Source organism: Tiliqua scincoides, chromosome 3 (assembly GCF_035046505.1).
Source record: "Tiliqua scincoides isolate rTilSci1 chromosome 3, rTilSci1.hap2, whole genome shotgun sequence".
NCBI lineage: Eukaryota > Metazoa > Chordata > Lepidosauria > Squamata > Scincidae > Tiliqua > Tiliqua scincoides.
This window is the reverse complement of record NC_089823.1, coordinates 79,757,456-79,781,091: the sequence shown is the minus strand read 5'-3', so window position 1 is coordinate 79,781,091 and position 23,636 is coordinate 79,757,456. Positions and strand designations below refer to the sequence as shown.

Below are 23,636 nucleotides of genomic sequence, written 5' to 3'. Positions count from 1 at the left end.
TGCATAGGGAATGCTGAAAGGTGGCATGTACAGCAATATGTATGTTTCTAATCAGCCAAAAGATAGCAATTTCCCTATTCATCCATTTGAATGAGTGCAAAATAATTTTCTTAAAAGTGACAACACTAATAGAAGCTTTATTTTCATCCTAAATAGGAACAAAAAAATTTAGAATGAATCAACGTACAGCTTTAGTTAAAAAATAATTCAAAACAAAATTAGAAAAGAGAAGAGCACTGCCCTGAAATTATGTCAGAGTTCACCTGGGCTTCAGCTACAGTCAAAATAATTTCTCTGTACAAGTTACCACCCACTGTTCGATTCATACCCACCATGCTTTGCTCCTGGTCCTTTTTAAATGCCTCTCTGAACTGCTGCACTACAGGGACATTGTCTGTTTCTTTGCTTCCCTCATAATTCAGAGAGCAAAGGTTTGCAGTTTGTCTTAGAGCAGATGAGAGAGAATGTCGGAGAGTGACCATTTCCTTTTCTAAAGCTATGGCAAGTTGTTCAGCAAACACCTTCTTCCTTCCCAATTTTAGGAGTTTTATCTTACAAGATGGCGGCAGCAATCCAAAGAGGATATGAAGACACTGGAACAAGATAGACTGATGCCTGTAAAATAGAAGTACAATATTTACTTAATATTGTAGACACTGCCTTTCCCCCCACTGTGGGAGGTCTGCATTTATAATACCATTCATAGTGAGATCATTTATCACTGTGTATGAAAATTGAGTAGCAGGAAGGTTTACATACAATTTTAACATTAACTGTAAACCAAGAAGCTGTTCATACAGTAACAAATTTCTGCTTTCAGTTGAAGTTCACACATACACTCCATATTTTTATACCACCCTTCCTCTAAGGCAGTGGTGGCTAATCTATGGCACACGTGCCACAGAGGGCACGCAGAACCTTCTCTGTGGGCACTCGCGCCATCGCCCCAGCTGCCAGGCGCAAGCCTCTGCTCGGAGCCCCTGGGAGGCGCCAGCAGCTGCAGGCTTCTGCCGTGGAAGGCTGAGGAGCCCGCGCAGCCACAAAGCCAGCCTCCTCCTGCTCAGCAGCAGCCGGGGGGGGGGAGGGGAGAAACAGACAGCAGGGGGAAGAGGGAGATCAAGCAGGGGGGGCTGACGCCAAAGACCCAGGCATGCTCCCAAGGCACCCCATCTAGACAGGCCCCCTGGGGAGGAGCAAGGCTGAGAGGCTCTGAGGGGATGTTTCTCACATCACCCACAGCAGCCCAATGGGAGCGCTTCCTCCTTCCTGTCTGGGGTAAGGTGGGCGGTTCGAACGCAGCATGAAGGTGCAGCATTTCGGGCAGACACAGCAAAGCTGCTGCTGCAGGCTTTGGGGCGCCAGCCCTGTATGTGGTGCTAGTCCTGAAGTAAGTCTCATTAAAGTCAATTGGGCTTGCTCACAGGTAAGCGTGGCTGGGAATGCCGCCTCAGAGCCCAAGCCTATGCACTCAGAAGGAAGTCCCATTAGAGTCAATGGGGCTTGCTCCCAGGAAACCGTGGCTAGGATTGCAGCCTGAGAGCCCAATCCTACTGTCTATTCAGTAGGATTGCATGTCTACTCAGAAGTAAGTCCACTGTAGTCAGTGGGGCTTACTCCCAGGAAAGTGAGGGTAGGATTGCAGCCCTAGTCAAAAGTAAGTAAGTAAGTCTACTCAGAAGTAAGCCCCATTACAGTGTGTATGTCTACTCAGAAGTAAGCCCCATTACAGTGAATGCGGCTTACTCCTAGGAAAGAGCGGCTGGGATTGCAGCCTTGGAGCCACTTCTGTGCCTGGGGCTTTTTTTTTAAAAAAAAGTATTTTCTTGTTTGAGAAAATGAGCAGTGGCAAGGTCTTGCAGCCACCCTCTCCCTGCCAATATTTCTTTACCCAGCATGTAATGAGTCTGTGGGAACTCTTTGCCACAGGAAGCAGTGATAACAACTTGCCTAGTTGCCTTTAAGAAGGGATTGGACAAATTTCTAGAGGAAAAGTTCATTACAGGTTACAAGTAATAGTAGGTAAAAGTTGTTAATGTATGAGCTGTTTTTTCTAAACTAAAACCTCAGTATTCAGGTTAAATTGCTGTGTTGGCACTTTGCAATAAATAAGTGGGTTTTGAGTTGCAGTTTGGGCACTCAGTCTCTAAAAGGTCACTGCTCTAACGAGTTCAGGGTGGTGTACATAGTTCCTCTCCTCCTTTTGTCCTCACAACAACCCCATAAGGTAGGTGAGGCTGAGAGATAGTGACTGGCTCAAGGTCACCCAGAAAATTCCATGGCCAAACAGGGATTTGAACCTGGATCTTTGGGAGTCCAACTCCCAAACAACCACACTATCTTGATCAAACAATTTCTTTTTGGAGTAGATGACAGGGCAAAAAGTGACTAATACTGAAACGCGCTATGCAGCAATGATTACAGTGACTTGCCTATTAAGGTGATAAGTATTGTAGTTAATTTAGACTGCAATCATATACAGGTTGAGTCTCATTATTCGCAAGGGTTCCATTCCTAAAACTCAGGTGGATAGCAAAAAATGCACTAAAGCAAATCAATTTAAAAAACGAAGTCCCTTCACTCTGGTGAATTAAGAACAGCCTTTTGAAATGCACACAGAGACAATCAGTCTCTCTCCAGGAGCTTTGGCTTCACTAGGAGGCAGCAATCCCTCCCTTCACCAGGAGCCCCAGTGATAATCACTGCCATTTAGCCTTCTTTCATGTGCTCAGGGGGAAGGGAGGGGTTTGCTTTGTGCCTGGAGTGAGAATGATTGATGGACTGCTGCCCTCTCTCCCATTTATGAGGCTATTGTTAAAGGACTGTTTTCCTTTAATTTAAATTAAATTAAAAGGGTACTTCTCATCAAGTTGAAATAGAAATATCTGTGGATAAATAGGTTACACCTGTAATCACTTGCATGACTGTCTCTCTACATCAGTAGAAAGCAGTTTTTTAAACTGTGATTTTTAAAAGGATGCATTTTTCCCCTTCTCCAGGGATCAGCACATCCCTTCTCATTTGCAGTGGCCATTCATGTTGAGTCAAATCAACATGGATATAAAAAATCCATGTATAATAAGGTTGGACCTATACACAGTTTACTGGGATTAAGCCCCACTAAACGCAACCGGAGTTTACTTCTGAGCATACCTGCATACAACTGTGCCATTAGAGTTACAAAAGTTCTCTAAATTTAAATTTTGTTCTTAAATCCAAATGATTTGTATTGCAACAGAAACTAATAGGTTCTTATCAGCTGTACAGCGAGCAAAGTTTGTTGGGCAAGACAATATATGTCCATATGGGAATTAGGAAATCACCACATCTTTAAAGCTCCATTTTGGGATCAGATAATTGAGCTGTAGTCGCCAATCAGTTTCACAGTGAACACCTTTCCTGTACAAAATGTATCATATAGATCAGTGCAAAACATTCTGTATGGGAGAAAAGCAGAGGATGGTGGATGTGTTTATGTTCCATGGCTTTACATGATTGTGCTCACTGCTTGCTACCCAGGCTGTTTGTCATTAGTGAGCAGCTGTTTCCTCCTTATTTGTAGCCTCACAGGAATATAGAAAAAGCACTCATCCAGTTCAAAGAGAAATGCTATATGTGTCAAGACGAGCAGCAATGTTGGTTCTGCAAATTCATAAACACGCCTTGTTTCACATTTATACTCATTTTCAGCAGCTGCATTAAGCCATTCTAGTAATAGTTGCAGTGTTTTTGATGCTCACCCATGCAATTGTTTAAATGCTGTAAAAGATTAGCTAATTATCCACTAGACGATGGAAACTGCTGCAGCTCATATCAACTACTGCCATAGTAGCTATTCAAAATGTTCTTCGATTACTGCACGAGTAATATATACGATTCGACATCTACAAGGTGCTGTCTTAGGAAATCAGTAAGATGAGACCAAGATATTCTCTGCCCTCCAACTTCCTTTACCTGCAAAATACTGATAAAGTTCCTTCAAATGGTGTGTGCAGATTCCACTTGAACAGAGTTCCATTCAGACACCCAGACTTATGACAGATCACAGAATCAGGGTATTCCTTGATTGGCACACACTCCATTTGTTCCAGTAGCCATGTGTTCACAGGGATCAGTGTGTAGTCGGGGCTGATTATTTGAAATGACCATTTGTGTAATACTGCACACAACACAACAAGATCTTTCATAGACCCTGCAGCACAGATGGAAAAATAATGACAAATGGTACACATCAAGGTATTTACAGAGTATTGAAATCTGCTTCTCATCATTTTATACTCTTCAATTAAGTAGTATCCTAAATGGATAGTAGAAATGATAGCTAACAGAAAGAGTACAGTACATAGTTCTAGGCTATTTTAGTTTATTGAAAGGAAAACATTTGTAATTATTTTGCTATCCTGTTCTAAACTTATGTAAGCAGTCAGCAAGTAATCTGAATCTAATCTGCCATCTCTAGTAGGTCACCCACCTCTTGCCTCTACTAGTGTAATCATCTCTTCTTTGGTCTTGTTACATCTCAGTCCTCTCACCTCTATTCAGTACTCTGCCATAAGAATTGTTCATCTCTCTCATTGCTCTGTCCATGTAATGTATCTCCTTAAATCCCTAAACCGGCTTTCTGTCCATGTCCAGATCCAGCACAAATGCCTCGCCCTTACCTTCAAGCACTGTCCATTTTGATTTTTCCACTCTCAATCCTGCCTGTGACTTTCGCTCCTTCAGATCTACTATTCCCAGCTGTGTAAAGTTCTCCTGCTCATTCTCCTTTGTGGCCTCCTCTGCATGGATATGATTCCTGCAACAGCCCCATGGTATCACCTTTCTTACGACTTTCAACTCCCTCGTCAAAATCCATCTAATCTGACAACTTGGACGTAGCCCCCTCTGCCCCACTGTAAGTACATATAACTGAAACAACAGCATGTCGCCCCCCCCCCATTACCACTGCCTCCATTTTCCTCACACTCCTCCATTTCTCTTGTGTACTTATCTACATTGTACACTCCTGGGGACCTGTTCTCTCAATCTCTGTAAAGCACCATGTACATGGACGTTTCTATAAAAATAAATATTTTTTATTTACCTGCATATTTATAATCTTTAAGATCAATTGAATATTTTCCAGTTGTAATCTCTGTCAGGCTTAATAAAATATTTCCACACAATAAAGTCACGTTCTGACTTTCTTGCATATTTTTATCTCTGTCACCTTTCTTTTTCGCATGCAGCAGAACCTTACAACGCACTCGATGGAATGCCAAGAAAGGTGACAGGAGGGTCACTGCTGTAAAGGCTTTTGTTTGAGCTGTCTTCATCGGAGAAGGTCCTCTGCTGTAATCTTTCGCATTATGGCAATCTAACTTCACCCTTTTAGGCAATGGTTCCACTTCCCAATGTGACACTGACTCTGCCAACACAGCTTTCTTCAGTGTGACAATGTTACACTGGCACTTAGTTGGGGACAATGAAGGGCATTTCTGATCCATTATCAGAGACAGAGAGACATTGCTGAGCAGTCTGTTCAGAAGACAAAACAACATACACAATTTCAAAAAAAAAGCAGTCCAGGATCCACCTAGTTATTTAAAGCTTATTCCTTCAAGCAGTGTCCTAGGATTTTGTTTTTGCTATATCCAGAAGTCCTTCATGTTATCTTTATAACATCAAAATACATCTTATATTTTTACCATATGAGATATAAATTTCAAACCCATGTATTTACACTTCTTTTGGAATGATGTTCAACTGCTTGAATATTCCAGTTTTAGGCTTGAACCATATAACCACTAAGATATAAACATATGAAGCTGCCTTTTACTGAACCAAATCATAAATCCATCTTGTTCAGTATTGCCTAGTCTGCTTGGCCAACAACTCTTCAAGGTCTCAGAATGAAGTCTAGTTGGTATCTGATCTTTTAACTGAAGGTGCCAGAGATTGAATCTAAGAGTTTCTGCATGCACAGTATATGCCCTCCAACTAAGCAATGGACTCTCCTCACTACAGAGGCAGTGCTTACTGTGTAGAAATTCAATTACTTACAGCTCAAATGATTCCAGGAGCTTTACTCCAACTACTAAGATGTCATCCACTACACGATACCAAAGATCCTCTACATATTGTTCTTGGTCTTGAGATGGGGTTGACACTTCATTGTTAAAAGGTTTCTCTCTTTCATCCCAAAGAGAAACAAGACCTTCCTTAAAGAAAATATGCACATTTTTAATACATACACACACAGTTGAGGCAAAATAATAATTTGAGACTGTTGCAAATCAAACAATCCAGAAAATGTTATTGTTTAAATATCATTTTGGCTAATGATTAACAATAAGATGAACTATAACTACTACAGGTATGCTCCACACATATAATAATAAACAATAAACTTTATTTATATCCCGCCCTTCTCCCATAAAGGGATCCAGGGTGGCTAACAACATATAAAAAACACATTTAAAAACATAAATTAAAACAAATAGCAGATAAAAACATTAAAAACACATTAACAGAGACCTTAAAAACAGTAGTCAGATTAAAAGACAGAATAAAAAGAGTACAAAAGAGCAGGTCACAGAGGAATCAGGCCTGTAAAAACTACAAAATGTGTAAAAATGTTAAAAAGGCCAAAGAAGGCTTGTGTAAACAGCAGTGTCTTCAGGCCTCGCCGGAAACTCTCAAGAGAGGGAGCCATTCTCAAGTCAAGGGGAAGCGAGTTCCATAATGTTGGTGCCACTACCAAGAAGGCCCTATTTCTTGCAGCCGCCCCCCGGACCTCCTTGGGTGGCGGCACTTGTAAAAAGGCCTTCTCTGATGACCTGAGAGGGCGAGCCGGATTGTATGGGAGTAGGCGGTCTCTAAGATATCCTGGCCCAGAGCAGTATAGGGCTTTAAAGGTCAAAACTAGCACCTTGAATTGGGCCCGGAAACGAATGGGCAGCATATGTAGCCCCCGTAGAAGCGGACTGACAGTCAAACCGCCTAGCTCCAGTGACCACATGGGCCGCCGCATTCTGCACTAATTGCAGTTTCCAAACCGTCTTCAGGGGCAGCCCCACATACAGCGCGTTACAATAATCTAACCTCGATGTCACCGTGGCATGGATCACCGTGGCCAGGTCTGCATGATCCAAGTACGGCTGCAGCTGGTGCACCAGCCGAAGCTGAGCGAAGGCCCCCCTAGCCACAGCCACCACCTGGGAATCCAGGAGCAGCTGCGAGTCCAGGAGGACCCCCAAGCTGCAAACCTGCTCCTTCAGAGGGAGTGCAACCCCATTCAGAACAAGCCGATAATCCAGCACCTGCATCGAGGATTTCCGAACCAGGAGAGCCTCTGTCTTATCCGGATTTAATTTCAGCTTGTTAGCCCTCATCCAGATCCTCACTGCTTCCAGACAGTGCTCCAGGCCCTCAACCGCCACCCTGGAATCTGGAGGAAAGGAGAGATAGAGCTGGGTGTCATCAGCATATTGATGGCACCTCACTCCAAACCCCCGGATGATCTTTCCCAGCGGTTTCATGTAGATATTAAATAGCATGGGGGACAGAATTGAACCCTGCGGCACCCCGCACCTTAAAGGCCAGGGTGTCGAACAGGCATCCCCCAGCACCACCATCTGGGACCGACCCTCCAAGTAAGAGTGGAACCACCACAAAACAGCACCTCCAACTCCTAACTCAGCCAGTCGGCCCAGAAGGATACCATGATCGATGGTATCGAAAGCTGCCAAGAAGTCCAGCAGGACCAACAGGGACACACTCAAGATATCTCAAGTTCTCTATTATTTTCAACACACTGATGAAAGGAAGTTTTATATATACAGTAAATTTGTCAGCTTAAAAAAAAAGCTCCCACTGTTGTTCCAACTTGCATTATACTGATGATTAGGTGGCACATCACACCATACAAACTTGGAATGAATAGTTGAAATATGGGTAATATTCCATATTTTACAGCTATATCATTCCTTTTATCAGCGTTATCTGTTCAGTTCAGTAAGACCTTTATTGGCATAAAATACAGAGAAAAAAACAAAACAAGACACAAATATACAATGACATCACAACATAATCATCAGTCCTTATCTCACACACTGCCCAGAGACCCAGAATTCTGCCTGGCTATTACCCCGGAAAAAAAGGAAGCGACCTTATCCAGGGACTCAGGTTCAGATGTGGAAAGGAGAAACTGGAGCATGATTGAATCCTCCCAGCCCTGCATCCTAGCTAACAATGGGCCTAGATATTTCATGCGTGAAGCATCATGTAACGGGCAATAGAAAAAGGTATGTGTTAGTGTCTCGATACAATCCCTACCACACCTGCATTTCCTCTCCGAGTAGGGGATACCACTAAAACTGCCTGTTAACAAGGCCGATGGAAGAGCGTTACATCTTGCAAGTGTGAAAGCTCTCTGAGCCTGCGGGCACTCCAGGTGATAAAAGGAGGTTGGTTTCCCAAAACTAACCAGAACATGGAGATAGGAGTGGAGAGCATGTGGTTTTGGCAGCACGAAACAGCTCGTTGTTCAGTGTCAAGAATTCTTTCTTTGACAAGTCTGTAAGCTACATCACGACCCATCATGCCTAGCTCTGCGGTGTCCAGCCCTACTGACTTAAGTTTAATTAAAAGATCAGCGATCTCCAAAGACAGGACTAAATCTGACAGTAGTTGGTGCATTAGACCAGTAGAGGTAGGGTTAAATAAAATCCTTAAACCAGAATTTCAATAATCTTAGCCATGCAGTGGTCTTTAACCGAATTAACCCCACCTCGAGACACAGAACCGGGTAGGGAACACACCTGGGTAAACCCAAAATCTTCCACAAAAAAAGAGGCTGGAATGCATTCTGGTGATTGGTTAATAGCTTTAAACCAGACAGGAGAGCCATAGAGGACCTGGGAAAATAACCTTCCCCTTAAACCTTCCAGAGCAGCCGGAAAATAGCCATTGCCGCAGGTAAAAAAGAAACAGGAAATAGCTGAGGATGCTAGTTTGGATGCGTTCTGCACTGCCTTACGATGAAAAGCCCATGTGAGCCTGTAATGGAAGTTGATTCCCAAGTACTTGAAATGCTTGATCTGTTCCAGTTTGTTGCCATTACAAGACCATTTAAAAGCTTTCCATCTGTTGGCGATTATTTTAGATTTAGTGTAATTGACCTGCAATTTGTTGGACAAGAAATACTCTGCAGCATGGCTGAGCAGACGTTTTAGGCCAATCCTAGTACGAGATATCAGTACTGTTATCATCCGCGTACAGAAGCAGCAGCACTTGGTTTGCGCCAAGTTTCAGGTAATGGCTATCCACTTCCTTCAGGGAAGGGGCAAGATCATTCAGAAACAGATTGAAAAGCATGGGGGCCAAGACACAGCCCTGTTTGACCCCTTTGTTAGTAGCGATGGGATGAGTTAGATTCCCACTCCAGGAGCATCTAACCCTGCATGAAGTATTTAGATGGAGGCATCTAATCAGCAGCAGTAATCTTTTATCAATTCCCATATTTTCCAACTTGGACCAAAGAAGCTCTCTATCCACAGAATCAAAGGCACCTTTCAAATTAAGGAAGGCTACATAAAGGTGAGCCTAACATATCCTAACCTGCTTATGGGCCAAGTGAGTCAGGATCAGGCAGTTGTCCAAAGACGATTTGCCTTGACAGAAGCCAGTTTGCTTGGGGCCTAAGATGCCTTGAGAAGTAACCCAAAGAATACGTTTATTGCAGCGTTATCTGTTGCATCCTGTAACAACAAGCTTTAGCCCAGTATTTTGTAAGAATCAACTCTATTTCTGACCTGACTGGACCCCTTTTATATTTCTTGTTACATTCGCAAACAACAAAATGAGCCAAAATGTAGGGAAATGACAGTCATTGCCAACCAGAAAAGGTCCTTTACGCAAAGTACAGAAGATCTCTAGTTTTTCCTACTATAAGATTAAACAGCTATTGTTATTTATTGATGCATAAGTAAAAGACGGAATAGAGAACAAAACATATTTACAGAAAACAGGATCTTCTTGAAGTTCAAGAATCATAAGCATTGCAATTTACAAGATTTATTTGATGAACTGAAGAGGTTATAATGTAGAATGAGATTGTTATATATTTTAAAACCCATATTTTTAACAAAGTATCTTCATGAAGGTTACCTTTTCTGCACTTGGAAATCTATGTTCTTGACCTCGAACAATGTCTATTAATGCTCCACAACTTTCCATCAGAACCTTCTTTTTGAGCCATAAATGTTGCTGTAGCTCTTGAACAGACACAAAACCAGCCTGTACAATAAAAGAACCCAATATAAAGTAACCCTTGAAGACCTCACTTTAATTAAAAAATAATTGAACTCAACTTCAAAAGTAGAAGTTATCTGCGATAATGACTTTACTAAATTGATGACATGCAGAGAAAAATCCTAACCTTTTAATATAGTGAAAGCCCATCAACTAACAGATGACTCAGGGTCCAATCCCATCTATCTTTCCAGCACTGATGCAGCTGTGCCAACGTGGCATATCTAAATCCTGCAATGGGGGAGTGCTCCTGGAAGCCTCCTCCAGGTAAAGGCATGTTTGTTCCCTTACCTCAGGGCTGCAATGGTGCTAGAAAGTTGGACAGAATTGAGCCCTAAGAACAAGAACTATATGATAATCCAAACCTTGGAAATCAGCCATTTCTTGTTCTGCATCCTTACCTAAACAAACAGTTTAGACAATTTTGGAAAAAGCTTCAAGCTCTTATGGCTCATACATACCTCCTAAGCTGCTTGGGAAAGACAACTGCAGGCAGTAGTTGAAGAGAATTTCATTGCAGCATCCTTCCCATAAAGGGAAGTATGTGTACTGGGGGATTCTCAGTCATGTTATCTCCTTCTAGCTCTCATCTTTTTCAGAACCTGGTTCCAGATTGTTCAGTTACTACAATATACCTGAACAGGTGACCATCCGCTCTGTACTTGAAAACCTCCAATGAGAAAAAGTCTATGCCTGCTTAAGGCAGAGTGATCCACTGCCAGATAGCTAAAACAGTCAGGAAATTCTTCCTCATGCCTAGCCTAAATCTACTTCCTTGTTATTTTAACTCATTAGTTTAGTCCTGCCCTCAGTACCCACGACAGCAACCCCTTTCCTCCTTCTGCATGATAGCCCTTCAGATACTGGAAAATGGAACTATTACTTCTCATGATCTAGACTGTATGCATCTTGTTAATGAGACTAGCATGACAGCTGCATTGCTGCTGGATCACGTTTAGCTTAAGGTTCACCAGAACACTTAGTTATTTTCAACCTCTTTCATCTCACGAAACACTGACAAGGTACTAAAATTGTCAAGGCACGCCTTCAGTTTTTTGACAATTAACAAGACACACCATGCTGTTAGAGGGGGACTTACATCCCCCAGTGGTCCTACTAATAAATGACCTACCCCTCTGCAGACTATCTGCAGACCATTTGCGGCACACCATGGCACAGTGGTTGAAAATGGCTGACTTAGATCTTATCCACATATACTGTTGCCAAGCCTGGTCTCTCTCATTCTGTACTTGTATCTCTGGTTTTTTGTATCTAAAAGCAGGATTTTACAAGTGGAGTCTGTTCATCTGCTGAGGTTCTGTTGCTGGCGCCCCTGCAGATACCGAAAACTGCAAATAATGAAACCTGCTGTTTTTGGAGCCTACCTGAGCTCCAAATGCTAACCAGAACGTTGCTCCAGTTGTCTTTGGAGGCTCTTAAGAGTCCATGCGTAGGGTCTTCAAATGCCTCGGAATACCTACAGAGGTCACTTCCATTTTTCAGAAGTGCCCTTCTAGGATCTCCGGAGGCCATTCATAGTAGAGGCCGTACATGGCCTCTACTGGCCTCAGAAGAGCCTCCAGAGGCTTCAGATTGGGCCAAATCTGGCTCAGTGTAGGTACAGGGGAGTCTGAGAGCCTGAGAAAGTTGCTTTGCTTTCCAGTTTTAGCTATTTCTCTCCACCCCTTTCCTCTCTTCCTGTAAAGCATGTTTGTGCCTTCTCATGTGTTGGCCAGTGCAGGGATGCGCGCCAGCCCATGGAGGCCATATCCAGCCTCTGCGCCGATGCAGAAAGGGAAGGCTGCACTGGTCGGGCTCGGCCGATGCAGGGGTCTGGGGAGAGTGAGAAGGAGGAGGCAGGAGGGAGTGTTCCGGTAGAAGGAGGGTGGGCGGAGGACATTCCAGGGGGCAGGAGGCAGGGCTGGGACCCAACAGTTATGCAGGATCCCAATCCTGTTCCCCAAGCAGCTTGGAGTGGTTCCAATTCGCTCTGTTCTCCTTTAATTTGTGTCACCTCCTGAGGTGGCGCAGGTCCGACAAGACCCATGAGGGCTATGCTGGCTTACCTAGGGATATGGGGAAGTTTCCCCTTGCCTCTGGCAGAGCCAATTCTGGCCACAATCCTGCCTGTTCTAGTGCAAGATAGGATTGAGCTGTTATAAAAACATTGACTAGTCCAAGAAAAGCCACCTGGCACCACAGTCAATACCTCTCCCTACATTATAGTGGACCCACTTATCAACTCTTGCTAGAAAGTTGTTGAATCAGCTTGAATCCACTGGAAAGCAGAACCACCTAACCCACACTGCACCATTTGATCCAAAAGGATATCACGACTTTGTCAAACATTTTGCTGAAATCTAAGGACACTATGCCCACTGCATTCTCATAATCCACTAGACAAATCATTCTAACTAAAAAAAAGAAATGAATTTGGTATGACTCGTTATTGTTCATGCTGGCTCACTGAAATCACCCCATTATTTTCTAAGGCTCACAGACATTCCGCTAAATAATCTGCAGATCTTCCCTGGTATTGGCACTAAACTGACCAGTCTGTAGTTTCCGGATCGCCCTTTTTAAAAGGGCAATATTTGCTTATCACCCGTCATCTGGCACCTCACCCACTTTCCAGTTCTCAAAGATTTACAAACAGCGGCTCTGAAATCACATCTGCAAGCTTCTTCAGTACCCCGGTATGTGTAGTCCACCTGATTCTGCAGACTGAAATTCTTTTAAAGTTACTAGGTGTTCCTTTCCCATCTCTTTAGTGATCTTGAGCAATGACACCCTGCCTCCCTTTCCTGATTGGTATTGGGCTACCTTTCCCTCATGGGATAAGACAGTCACAATATAAAAACTGAACAGCTCTGTCTGCTCTCCATTACCAATTCACCATTTTTCTTCACATAACAGGCCTACCACTTCCTTTGGTCACCTTCTTCTTTCCTGTACGTGCAAAGCAAAAACAAAACGCTACTGTTGTTGGCATCCCTTGTCAGCCCCTGCCCATTATATGCTTTACCCTTTCTGATATGATCTACTGTAGCTGAAAGATACTGTCATGTACTGTTCCTTATGTCAATTCTTTCACTTCTTCTGCAAGCTCTTCTGGTTTCTCAACTTCCGAGAAAGCTCTTGGTGCAGCTGTATTGTTTTATTTAGACATTTCCCTATTTTATCTTCTCATGGGAACTGGCTGCAATTGTGCCTTCAGTATCTTGATTTTCAAAATATCCATTCCTCTTCAACTGTTTTCTCCTTTAGACGTTCTAGCCATGGGCTAAGACTTAATGGTACTCAGTACATCAAAATCAGTTTTTGTTTTTGTTTTTTTAAAAGATCTGGCTACCCTTCACTTTCTGGCAGCTAAAGTTATATGTAGCACCCATTGTGGGCAGCTATTTTCTTTTTTTACACCAGTCAGTAACAAGGCAAATACAGTGAGAAAGGTCTTATCAAAACAAGATGATCAGAACTTCTAATGATACTAAGGTTTTAATAGCTTTAGCTGGTGGCAAGAGAATGAATTCTGGGCAACCTAGAATTTTCTTGGCTTATTTTTTTAGGTACTTTCATCACCAACCACGGGACAGCAGCATAAATTTGAAAAACAGACTAACCATCTATGTATAAGATGGGTGCTAGCCTACCCTATAGCTTATATCGCATTTTGGAGAGATGAAAAATGTAAGCTATTTCTTTCCTAAATTGCAAATTTTTTTCTGAATGAAATAGTCATGGCCAGCAATATCTAAAAATCTGACAAGTTAAAATCTTAAGCAATAAATCCAGTGAGCACCTGTTTCCTAAATACATTCCTGCGAACATTTTTTCCTAGTAAATGCAAAGAATAGTTTTCAAAAATGCTCTTTAAAAGGCATAAGAATTTTAGACAAACACTGCCAGAGTAATCGTTTGAATCTCGTAATACAGTTGTATTACATCTACACACAGCTGCGGTTACAACAGCAATTAGTCAACCCTATTGTATTGCTCTTTGTTGACATATCAAGATCCAACAAATTCCCACACAAAATGATCCAAAACAAAGTTGTAATTGCTGAAAGTTCATTAAAAAACAAAATAAATCCTTGCTGCCAAGAAATATCAAGAAGAGATGATGGATACAAACTTGCAGTCTTGCTTCCAGTGCTCTGATAGTAAGAATGCGATTCTCTTGCAATTCTTCTGCAGAACGTGAGTCATCTTCATGGCTGATGTTGCTCTAGAGACAGACAACAAACATTAACTCAATGCAAACGACATACAATTATAGATGTGAGAAGGAAGGCGTCTCAAGGACCAAAACATGCAATTAAAAGCCTTATATCTACAAAGAGCTGGAAGTGTTTGCAAAACCACACATAGGCATATTTATGAGAGATTAATTCATTTAAATAAGAAAAATAATTAACCATATAATTACACAAAATACAACTTATGAATAAGTAAACGTGTAATTTAATGGTATGCGCTATGATTTTAGAGAATCTTTGGTTGATGAAAATCTTTGGTTGATGAAAACACCAGCACTGAAAATGCTGATACAGCATCAAGTACTAATATAACGGCCTTGCTGGGGCTCCATTTAATTTAGTAAGTATCCCCTTGGAGGGGCTAGGTGATGCGGGAGGGGACAGCGGCGTGATGCAGACCTGTGTCCTGGGGCACCATGGGGGCAGGTCCATTACTGAGTCTGAATCTAAGCAAGCACAGGAAAATGTAAGGTATTACACAACACATCAAACCATTAAAAATACAAAACAGTTCCTTAAAGACAAAATTCCTTGCGCAAATCTCCCTTTTTTACTAAAAAATTTTCCAACTATTTTGGTGCTGAAGAAATTAAAAAAAAAACTTACCATATGGTTAACTTTTCCAAAATCTGTTATTTGGAATGTATTCAAAGTTTCTGAAACTGAGTCAGTCTTGAGAAGAACTAAGATTTGTTCAGTTCCAATGCCAGCAAAATCATCTACCAGGATGGATTTCACACCTCTCCAGGAAGAAGCCACCTGCAACAAATGTAGCATAAGAAATGCTATCTTTTTTAAAAGCTGCTTTTTTCTTATATTTGAGTACAACTTAACCAAAGTACTGCACATGCAATGGGATGAATTCCAAGTCCCTTTTCTCTAGGTTGCCTTTCCCAAAAGGAAGGCAACCTTGGATGCAACTCACTGATTTAAACAAAACTATTAGGCATGAGTCTGACTCTCTTGTGAAGAATAATTTTTAGTGCCGTTAGCATGCATAGCACCTTATAAAGCATAGAAGTACACACCTGACCAAGATCTTACAATCTAAAAGCTGACAAAATAAAAGGGAGACAAAAAGAAAGGGGGGGGGGAGATGGAATCAGAAGTAGAAAAGGAAAGAACACGTGATTGTTTTAGTCACACAACTGTCAGCTTTCTTATAGCAAAGTATGAGGAATAAGGATACGTGTGCCAAAAGCTTAAGTTCAAAAAATTTCAGCACCAACTTGTATGGCGTTTGATTTTTCAAAGTATGCATTTTTCCAGTAATTCTTACAAAAACCTTGTTAGTAGTATCTAGTTCCCATATTCCATATGAAAATAGGGGACAGCAAATATTAACTTGCCTCTTGCCTATCTTTGTGAGTGATTTGAGATTTTAACCAAGAACCTTTGTTCAGTTTTAGCTACTTACACTATATCAATTCACAAACAACAAAATGAAACAGGGTCCAATTCTATCCAATTTTCCAGTACCGGTGCAGCTGTGCCAATGGGGGCATGCACTGAATCCGGCGGGGGGGGGGGGCAGTCACAGAGGCCTCCTTAAGGTTTGGGAACATTTTGTTCCCTTACCCCGGGGCTGCATTGCAGTTGCACCGGTGCTGGAAAGCTGAATAGGATTGGGCTGTGAATGGACTGTCTATTTTATAGATAGATAATTTATAGGATGCAGCTTTTAATTTTCCTCCCAACATTGGAAACATTAATTGCTTGAAACTGACCCTAATAGATGCATAAGCCCCAGGCATTTGATGTTCCTAAAGCTTTGGAAGAATCTGATTACGTGCGTAATCTACAATAAAAGATGAAAAAAAAATCCAGAACCTTCACATTTCTTAAAAAACAAAAAAACAAACTAGTTTTAGAAAATCAGTTCCAGTACCTGTAGGTTGTCTCTCCATATAGCACATACATCTCCTGAAGCAAATGACACTACCACCAGTTGGCTGTTTCCTTCTACAGCAGCTGTTTGTATTGAATAGGGCTTTTCATATGGAAGCTGAATGACATCTTCAGGCAGACCATCTTGGAAGAAGATCAATTGGTTTTTGCATGTGACTACAACAACTGAAGTCCTAAACTTGCTTCTCAGTGTCTCAGCTCTATAAACATGCATACAAGACACCAGACTGCTGTAAGCGTGAGGTAGAAAACAGGTACTAGGTAGCACTTTCTGCTTCTCCACAGCATAGGCAACACACTCACTACCCCAGATGAGCACATCTGATCTGAAAAAATTTTGCCCATTGTCACCCTCTGACAAACAAGCTGCTCTTGCTCCCAAAAGAAGAGCACCCTCCCCCTTAATCTCACCCACCCATTTGATGGACGAAACCTGAATAGGTGCACATAACACTGTACGGGTTGGGGGAGAAATATGAAATATCTTTTTGGCATAGCTCCATAAGACTGTTGGACCAGCAAGTAACTTTATGGGTTCCTTCAGTTCATAATCCAGTTTAAAATGCAAGACCAGCTCAAAGTTGTTAGAATGGTGAAGCAACAGTAACATATATTTAACGCTCTTCTTTTTTTCCTTTTTCATTAGAACACAAGGAAGAAGGATTCCTGTCCTGAAGTCAGATACACAGCTACAATTAATCATCTGAACGCCTTCTCCAAATTTGCTAAATGACCCACTGGACTTCTCAATAAACAATTTTGTAGCATTGTTGAAAATCATTCTTTTGACATGCAGTTTTGTCACTTTGTTACTGCTGCCCTCCGAGGATTTTCCTTTTGAGAGCTGGAAAATAAGGAGTTCCCCATTGTAAGACAACAACTTTTCTTCCTGATCAGTTAACATTTTTCCTTAAAGGCTTGCCAGAGACTCGTTGCTCTCCTGGGTTTCAGTAGAATGATCTTCTGTTCAGTTTAACACCTAATCTGAACAGCATTTTTCCACTCTGAAAAAGTTAAAAACAATGTTTGGTGACATCACAATCAGTTTATAGATAACTTTAACTCTCTTTTTCAAATACAAATCAATCTCTACCCATCAAGGAAACAAATGCATACGTACAGATAATTCAATTTTACAAATGCACTGTAAAACCTTAAAAACTCTTTCAAACTAAATTCTAAAAATATTTCCTTAGAAGTAGGTCCTCAATGATTGATGTCCCACATAAACCAATAGGATTTACTTCCTGGTAAGTATGTTAGAATTGCAACCTTTAGCTCATGTACTTTTCACACTAAAATAATAGTTAAAGCAAAGAAGTATCATCTTAAATAAAGTGACATTCCTTGGAATATTTTTTAAAGAAAAATCTTGGTGGAGGAGTGTTGAATTCTAGGAGGCATTCATATAAAGAAAGAGTATTAAGCATTTCTTATATTAAAGTAATGGGAAGATGTAAGACAGATGTCTGTGACTATCAGACAAGACAAAACCATATATACTCCAAAAAAAATGGCAGTCTCCCTCCCAAAGGTTGTAGAAGAAAGGGAAAAATTCCTCTTAGACCCATTTAATGCATATTAGTGAGATCTCTGCCATAAATATTGAACACCAGGGTATAGCGATTCACTCTGAATAGCAAGGTGTGAACCTGAATTCCATGACAGGCTGAGAGACACTGGACTGTCCTCCTTTTTCACTAACAAGTCTAGAAAAAGATCCATCCCATTGTTTCCAAAGCTACAGGTCTGGCTGATGTTTCCAATACAGATAGTTAACTGGGCTGCTACAGACATTAATTTTGGCAGTAGTTCGTAGACCAGAGTGTTGAACAGCTGGAAACACATGCATCTGCACACACATGGACACACACCCCAAACTGAAAACACCAAAGTTCCACTAACATAATCAGAAATGATGATAACTTCAAGTATAACAGAATCTCTGCTCCTAAAACAGAGCCTGCACACACACCCTCTTCAGATTACAAATACAAAAGATGTTGAAACCTCCAAATCTGATCTGACAGAAGATTTCTTCTTTCAGGACACTCAAAGAACACACAGAAAGGGGACTCAGTATAGTGTTATGGAGAAAAGAGCATTCTCCGTAACAGCTTTCTAGTTGTAGAACTCTTGGTCGAAAAGAGTTCAAGAAACCCCTTCTGTCTCTGCTTTTAAAAAAACAGTTAAGACTCACTTATCGCACCAAAGTTTTTGCCTTGCGAGATGCTGCTGAATCATTTCATTTTTCGTCTGCTTTTAATTACCTCTTTAAATTTGATTTTATTGTAAATAGATTTGTTGTGCTTTTAGACTTTATTAGCCATATTGGGACACCCTATGAAAGATATGGGGGGAAAAACGAACAAAGTAGCATGAAATAGTGCCCTCACAGGGGAGGCAAATAGTGCTGCTGCAAGGGATGGTGCTTTTACACCATCTTTTTACACTTTTACCAAGATAAGTGGTCACGATAAGGAAACCGGATTTCTTGACGTGCTAAATGACTGTGGCTTAGATCAGCTAGTCACGGAGCCCACCAGAGGACAGGTGACTCTGGATTTAATTTTGTGCGGTATGCAGGACCTGGTTAGAGATGTAAACGTTACTGAGCCATTGGGGAACAGTGATCATGCTGCGATCCGTTTTGACGTGCACGTTGGGGGAAGAATACCAGGCAAATCTCTAACAAAAACCCTTGACTTCCGACGGGCAGACTTCCCTCAAATGAGGAGGCTGGTTAGAAGGAGGTTGAAAGGGAGGGTAAAAAGAGTCCAGTCTCTCCAGAGTGCATGGAGGCTGCTTAAAACAACAGTAATAGAGGCCCAGCAGAGGTGTATACCTCAAAGAAAGAAGGGTTCCGCTAAATCCAGGAGAGTGCCCGCATGGCTAACCAGCCAAGTTAGAGAGGCTGTGAAGGGCAAGGAAGCTTCCTTCCGTAAATGGAAGTCTTGCCCTAATGAAGAGAATAAAAAGGAACATAAACTGTGGCAAAAGAAATGTAAGAAGGTGATAGGGGAGGCCAAGCGAGACTATGAGGAACGCATGGCCAGCAACATTAAGGGGAATAATAAAAGCTTCTTCAAATATGTTAGAAGCAGGAAACCCGCCAGAGAAGCGGTTGGCCCTCTGGATGGTGAGGGAGGGAAAGGGGAGATAAAAGGAGACTTAGAGATGGCAGAGAAATTAAATGAGTTCTTTGCATCTGTCTTCACGGCAGAAGACCTCGGGCAGATACCGCTGCCCGAACGGCCCCTCCTGACCGAGGAGTTAAGTCAGATAGAGGTTAAAAGAGAAGATGTTTCAGACCTCATTGATAAATTAAAGATCAATAAGTCACCGGGCCCTGATGGCATCCACTCAAGGGTTATTAAGGAATTGAAGAATGAAGTTGCAGATCTCTTGGCTAAGGTATGCAACTTGTCCCTCAAAACGGCCACGGTGCCAGAAGATTGGAGGATAGCAAATGTCACGCCTATTTTTAAAAAGGGAAAGAGGGGGGACCCGGGAAACTATAGGCCGGTCAGCCTAACATCCATACCGGGTAAGATGGTGGAATGCCTCATCAAAGATAGGATCTCAAAACACATAGACGAACAGGCCTTGCTGAGGGAGAGTCAGCATGGCTTCTGTAAGGGTAAGTCTTGCCTCACGAACCTTATAGAATTCTTTGAAAAGGTCAACAGGCATGTGGATGCAGGAGAACCCGTGGACATTATATATCTGGACTTTCAGAAGGCGTTTGACATGGTCCCTCACCAAAGGCTACTGAAAAAACTCCACAGTCAGGGAATTAGAGGACAGGTCCTCTCGTGGATTGAGAACTGGTTGGAGGCCAGGAAGCAGAGAGTGGGTGTCAATGGGCAATTTTCACAATGGAGAGAGGTGAAAAGCGGTGTCCCCCAAGGATCTGTCCTGGGACCGGTGCTTTTCAACCTCTTCATAAATGACCTGGAGACAGGGTTGAGCAGTGAAGTGGCTGTTTGCAGACGACACCAAACTTTTCCGAGTGGTAAAGACCAGAAGTGATTGTGAGGAGCTCCAGAAGGATCTCTCCAGACTGGCAGAATGGGCAGCAAAATGGCAGATGCGCTTCAATGTCAGTAAGTGTAAAGTCATGCACATTGGGGCAAAAAATCAAAACTTCACATATAGGCTGATGGGTTCTGAGCTGTCTGTGACAGATCAGGAGAGAGATCTTGGGGTGGTGGTGGACAGGTTGATGAAAGTGTCGACCCAATGTGCAGCGGCAGTGAAGAAGGCCAATTCTATGCTTGGGATCATTAGGAAGGGTATTGAGAACAAAACGGTTAGTATTATAATGCCGTTGTACAAATCGACGGTAAGGCCACACCTGGAGTATTGTGTCCAGTTCTGGTCGCCACATCTCAAAAAAGACATAGTGGAAATGGAAAAGGTGCAAAAGAGAGCGACTAAGAAGATTACGGGGCTGGGGCACCTTCCTTATGAGGAAAGGCTACGGCGTTTGGGCCTCTTCAGCCTAGAAAAGAGACGCTTGAGGGGGGACATGATTGAGACATACAAAATTATGCAGGGGATGGACAGAGTGGATAGGGAGATGCTCTTTACACTCTCACATAATACCAGAACCAGGGGACATCCACTAAAATTGAGTGTTGGGCGGGTTAGGACAGACAAAAGAAAATATTTCTTTACTCAGCGAGTGGTCGGTCTGTGGAACTCCTTGCCACAGGATGTGGTGCTGGCGTCTAGCCTAGACGCCTTTAAAAGGGGATTGGACGAGTTTCTGGAGGAAAAATCCATCATGGGGTACAAGCCATGATGTGTATGCGCAACCTCCTGATTTTAGGAATGGGTTAAGTCAGAATGCCAGATGTAGGGGAGAGCACCAGGATGAGGTCTCTTGTTATCTGGTGTGCTCCCTGGGGCATTTGGTGGGCCGCTGTGAGATACAGGAAGCTGGACTAGATGGGCCTATGGCCTGATCCAGTGGGGCTGTTCTTATGTTCTTATGTTCTTAAGAGTTTACAGCTCCTGTAATAACCAGATACAACAGTGGTTCCCAAAATCCTCCAAGGGAGTTGGGAACCACCTAAGTAGGTGGGGGAGGGAGGGTGGCGTAAGGCAGCAACACAATCCCCAGGATTGCACCACTGCTGAAAACAGAAAGGAGGATTCCTTACCAAAAGGAAACAGCATCCGGGGGAGGGGTGCAGGGGTGCACCAATGCCTCAACAGGGCTCCCCAAGCTTCAGTAACTGAAAAAAGCAGTTGGATCCCGCTTCGGGTTTTTGATCACAAATCTGGAAGTTGATTCCAGTAGTTTTTTTAGTTACTGAGGCTTGAGGAGACCTGCAGAGGCATCCGAAGGAGTCCCTGCACACCCCTCCGCAGATGCCAGCGCTGCTTGGAAAGGTGAGGAGACTCCCCTTCTGTTTCCAGCAGCAGCACAATCCTGGGGATCATGTAACTGCCTTCCCCCTCTCCCTGTCACTTAAAGGGGCATAGGCTAGTGGTTCTCAGGCTAGTAGGTTGTGACCTACCAGTTTGAGAACCACTGAGATAGAAGATAAGATTTTTGACAAATACAGGTTGCCACGTCACGCCAGGAAGAAAATGGCTGCAACTTCTAGAAGTCCTTCTTCAAAGAATTAAGAAGAGAAAATAGTACAGGAGCCCTATTACCCTTTGCATTTTTCATCAGCTTAGCAGTAACAAAGTGAGAATTAGTGATTTAATTTGCATTTAAAAAGAGGAAGTGCTGAACTTTCAGCCATACAGCACAATTCCAAATGCCTTTGTTTAGTTGCTCCTGGTTATCTGCAGCAGTGGTTCCCACAAACTGTGAGCAATGGCTCCCTGGGGAGCTGCAGGATCCTTGCAAAAACACACTGCCTTTATACAATGGAGAGCCGGTAGCCAAGCAAGTCAGGGGAGCTGCCAGTCAAAAAAGTTTGGGAACCACTGATCAACAGCAAAGACAAGGAACAGTATCAGAGGCAATCAGCATTCTGCAGTTCAGGGCTCAGTTGTAACTTGAAAACAGATTCCAAGGCAGGTGTAACATCCAGATATATGGTTCAAGTTAGAAGAAAAAAAAAAAACACCCTTGTAATCCCTTCTTAAGACACTGGAGGTACTCAGCCATTTCTCACACTGGGAGGCCCTTCAGCTAGCCATTATGTCTAGCTTAACCCATTTCTGCCAAGCCCACAGGTGAACATATTTCATTCCTGTTGCATATATGCAACATTGGACAGAAATGGCTTAATCAACACCCACAGGACACAGTGATTTCCTGTAACCCGCCCAGAGTGCATTAGTAGGAGGAAGAGAGCACTCATTTAGTCTTATGACATAAGTCAGCTATTTTCAACCTTTTTCATCTCACAGCACACTGAAAAGCCACTAAAACTGTCAAGGCACAGCATCAGTTTTTTGGACAGTTGACAAGGCATGCTGAACTGACAGCTGTGTCTTGCATCCCTCCAGTGGCCCTACTAATTATCCTTTCCCCACAAAACTCCCCAAGCACACTTGCAGACCATTGCAGTGGCACAGTGGTTGAAAATGGCTGATAATGAGCAACCTTAACCCTTTAGCTGCCAGCCTAAGACATACTCAGAAGGAAGGCTGCAACCTTATCCACACTTACCTGGGTGTAGGCTCCCTTGACTACATGGGACTTCCTTCTGGGTAGACATGCCTAGGATTGGGTCTGCAACCCTATCCACACTTACCTGGGAGTAGGCTCCCTTGACTACATGGAACTTCCTTCTGAGTAGACATGCTTGGATTGGGTCTGGGACCCTATCCACACTTACCTGGGAGTAAGCTCCCTTGACTACATGGGACTTCCTTCTGAGTAGACATGCCTAGGCTTAGGCCCTCTGGGTTTCATTGAATCCAGCAGAGCTTATCTCTGACTGAACAGGGCTCAGAGGAGGAGAGGACACCTGGGAAGCCCCCATCCTCTTCTCCTGGAGCAGCAACCCACAACCACGAGCGACAGTCAGGCCCACCAAGAGGAGCAGCACACGCCTTGGGGCCAGCACCGGGCTTGAACCCTCCCGCCTCTCAGGGTACGTGGAACCGAAAATGACGCAGAGGGCGAGGATTGGCTGTTGTGACGTCACGAGGTTCCACCCTCGAACAACCGATGGGGCGGGACTAGGAAGCGGCTCGCTGCAT

General features: G+C 42.9%; 1 protein-coding gene across 1 annotated transcript; it reads right to left on the bottom strand.

The window, feature by feature from the left end:
- Positions 1–193: 193 nt before the first annotated feature.
- FANCB (FA complementation group B) lies at positions 194–23,330 on the bottom strand. Its single transcript, XM_066621833.1, has 9 exons — positions 23,270–23,330; positions 16,441–17,464; positions 15,159–15,311; positions 14,429–14,521; positions 10,150–10,278; positions 6,043–6,200; positions 5,084–5,517; positions 3,952–4,189; positions 194–615 (listed from the first exon to the last, which is right to left on the bottom strand). The coding sequence occupies exons 2-9, from the start codon at positions 17,362–17,364 to the stop codon at positions 219–221; spliced, it is 2,526 nt and encodes an 841-aa protein (XP_066477930.1). The 5' UTR covers positions 17,365–17,464; positions 23,270–23,330; the 3' UTR covers positions 194–218.
- Positions 23,331–23,636: the final 306 nt, after the last annotated feature.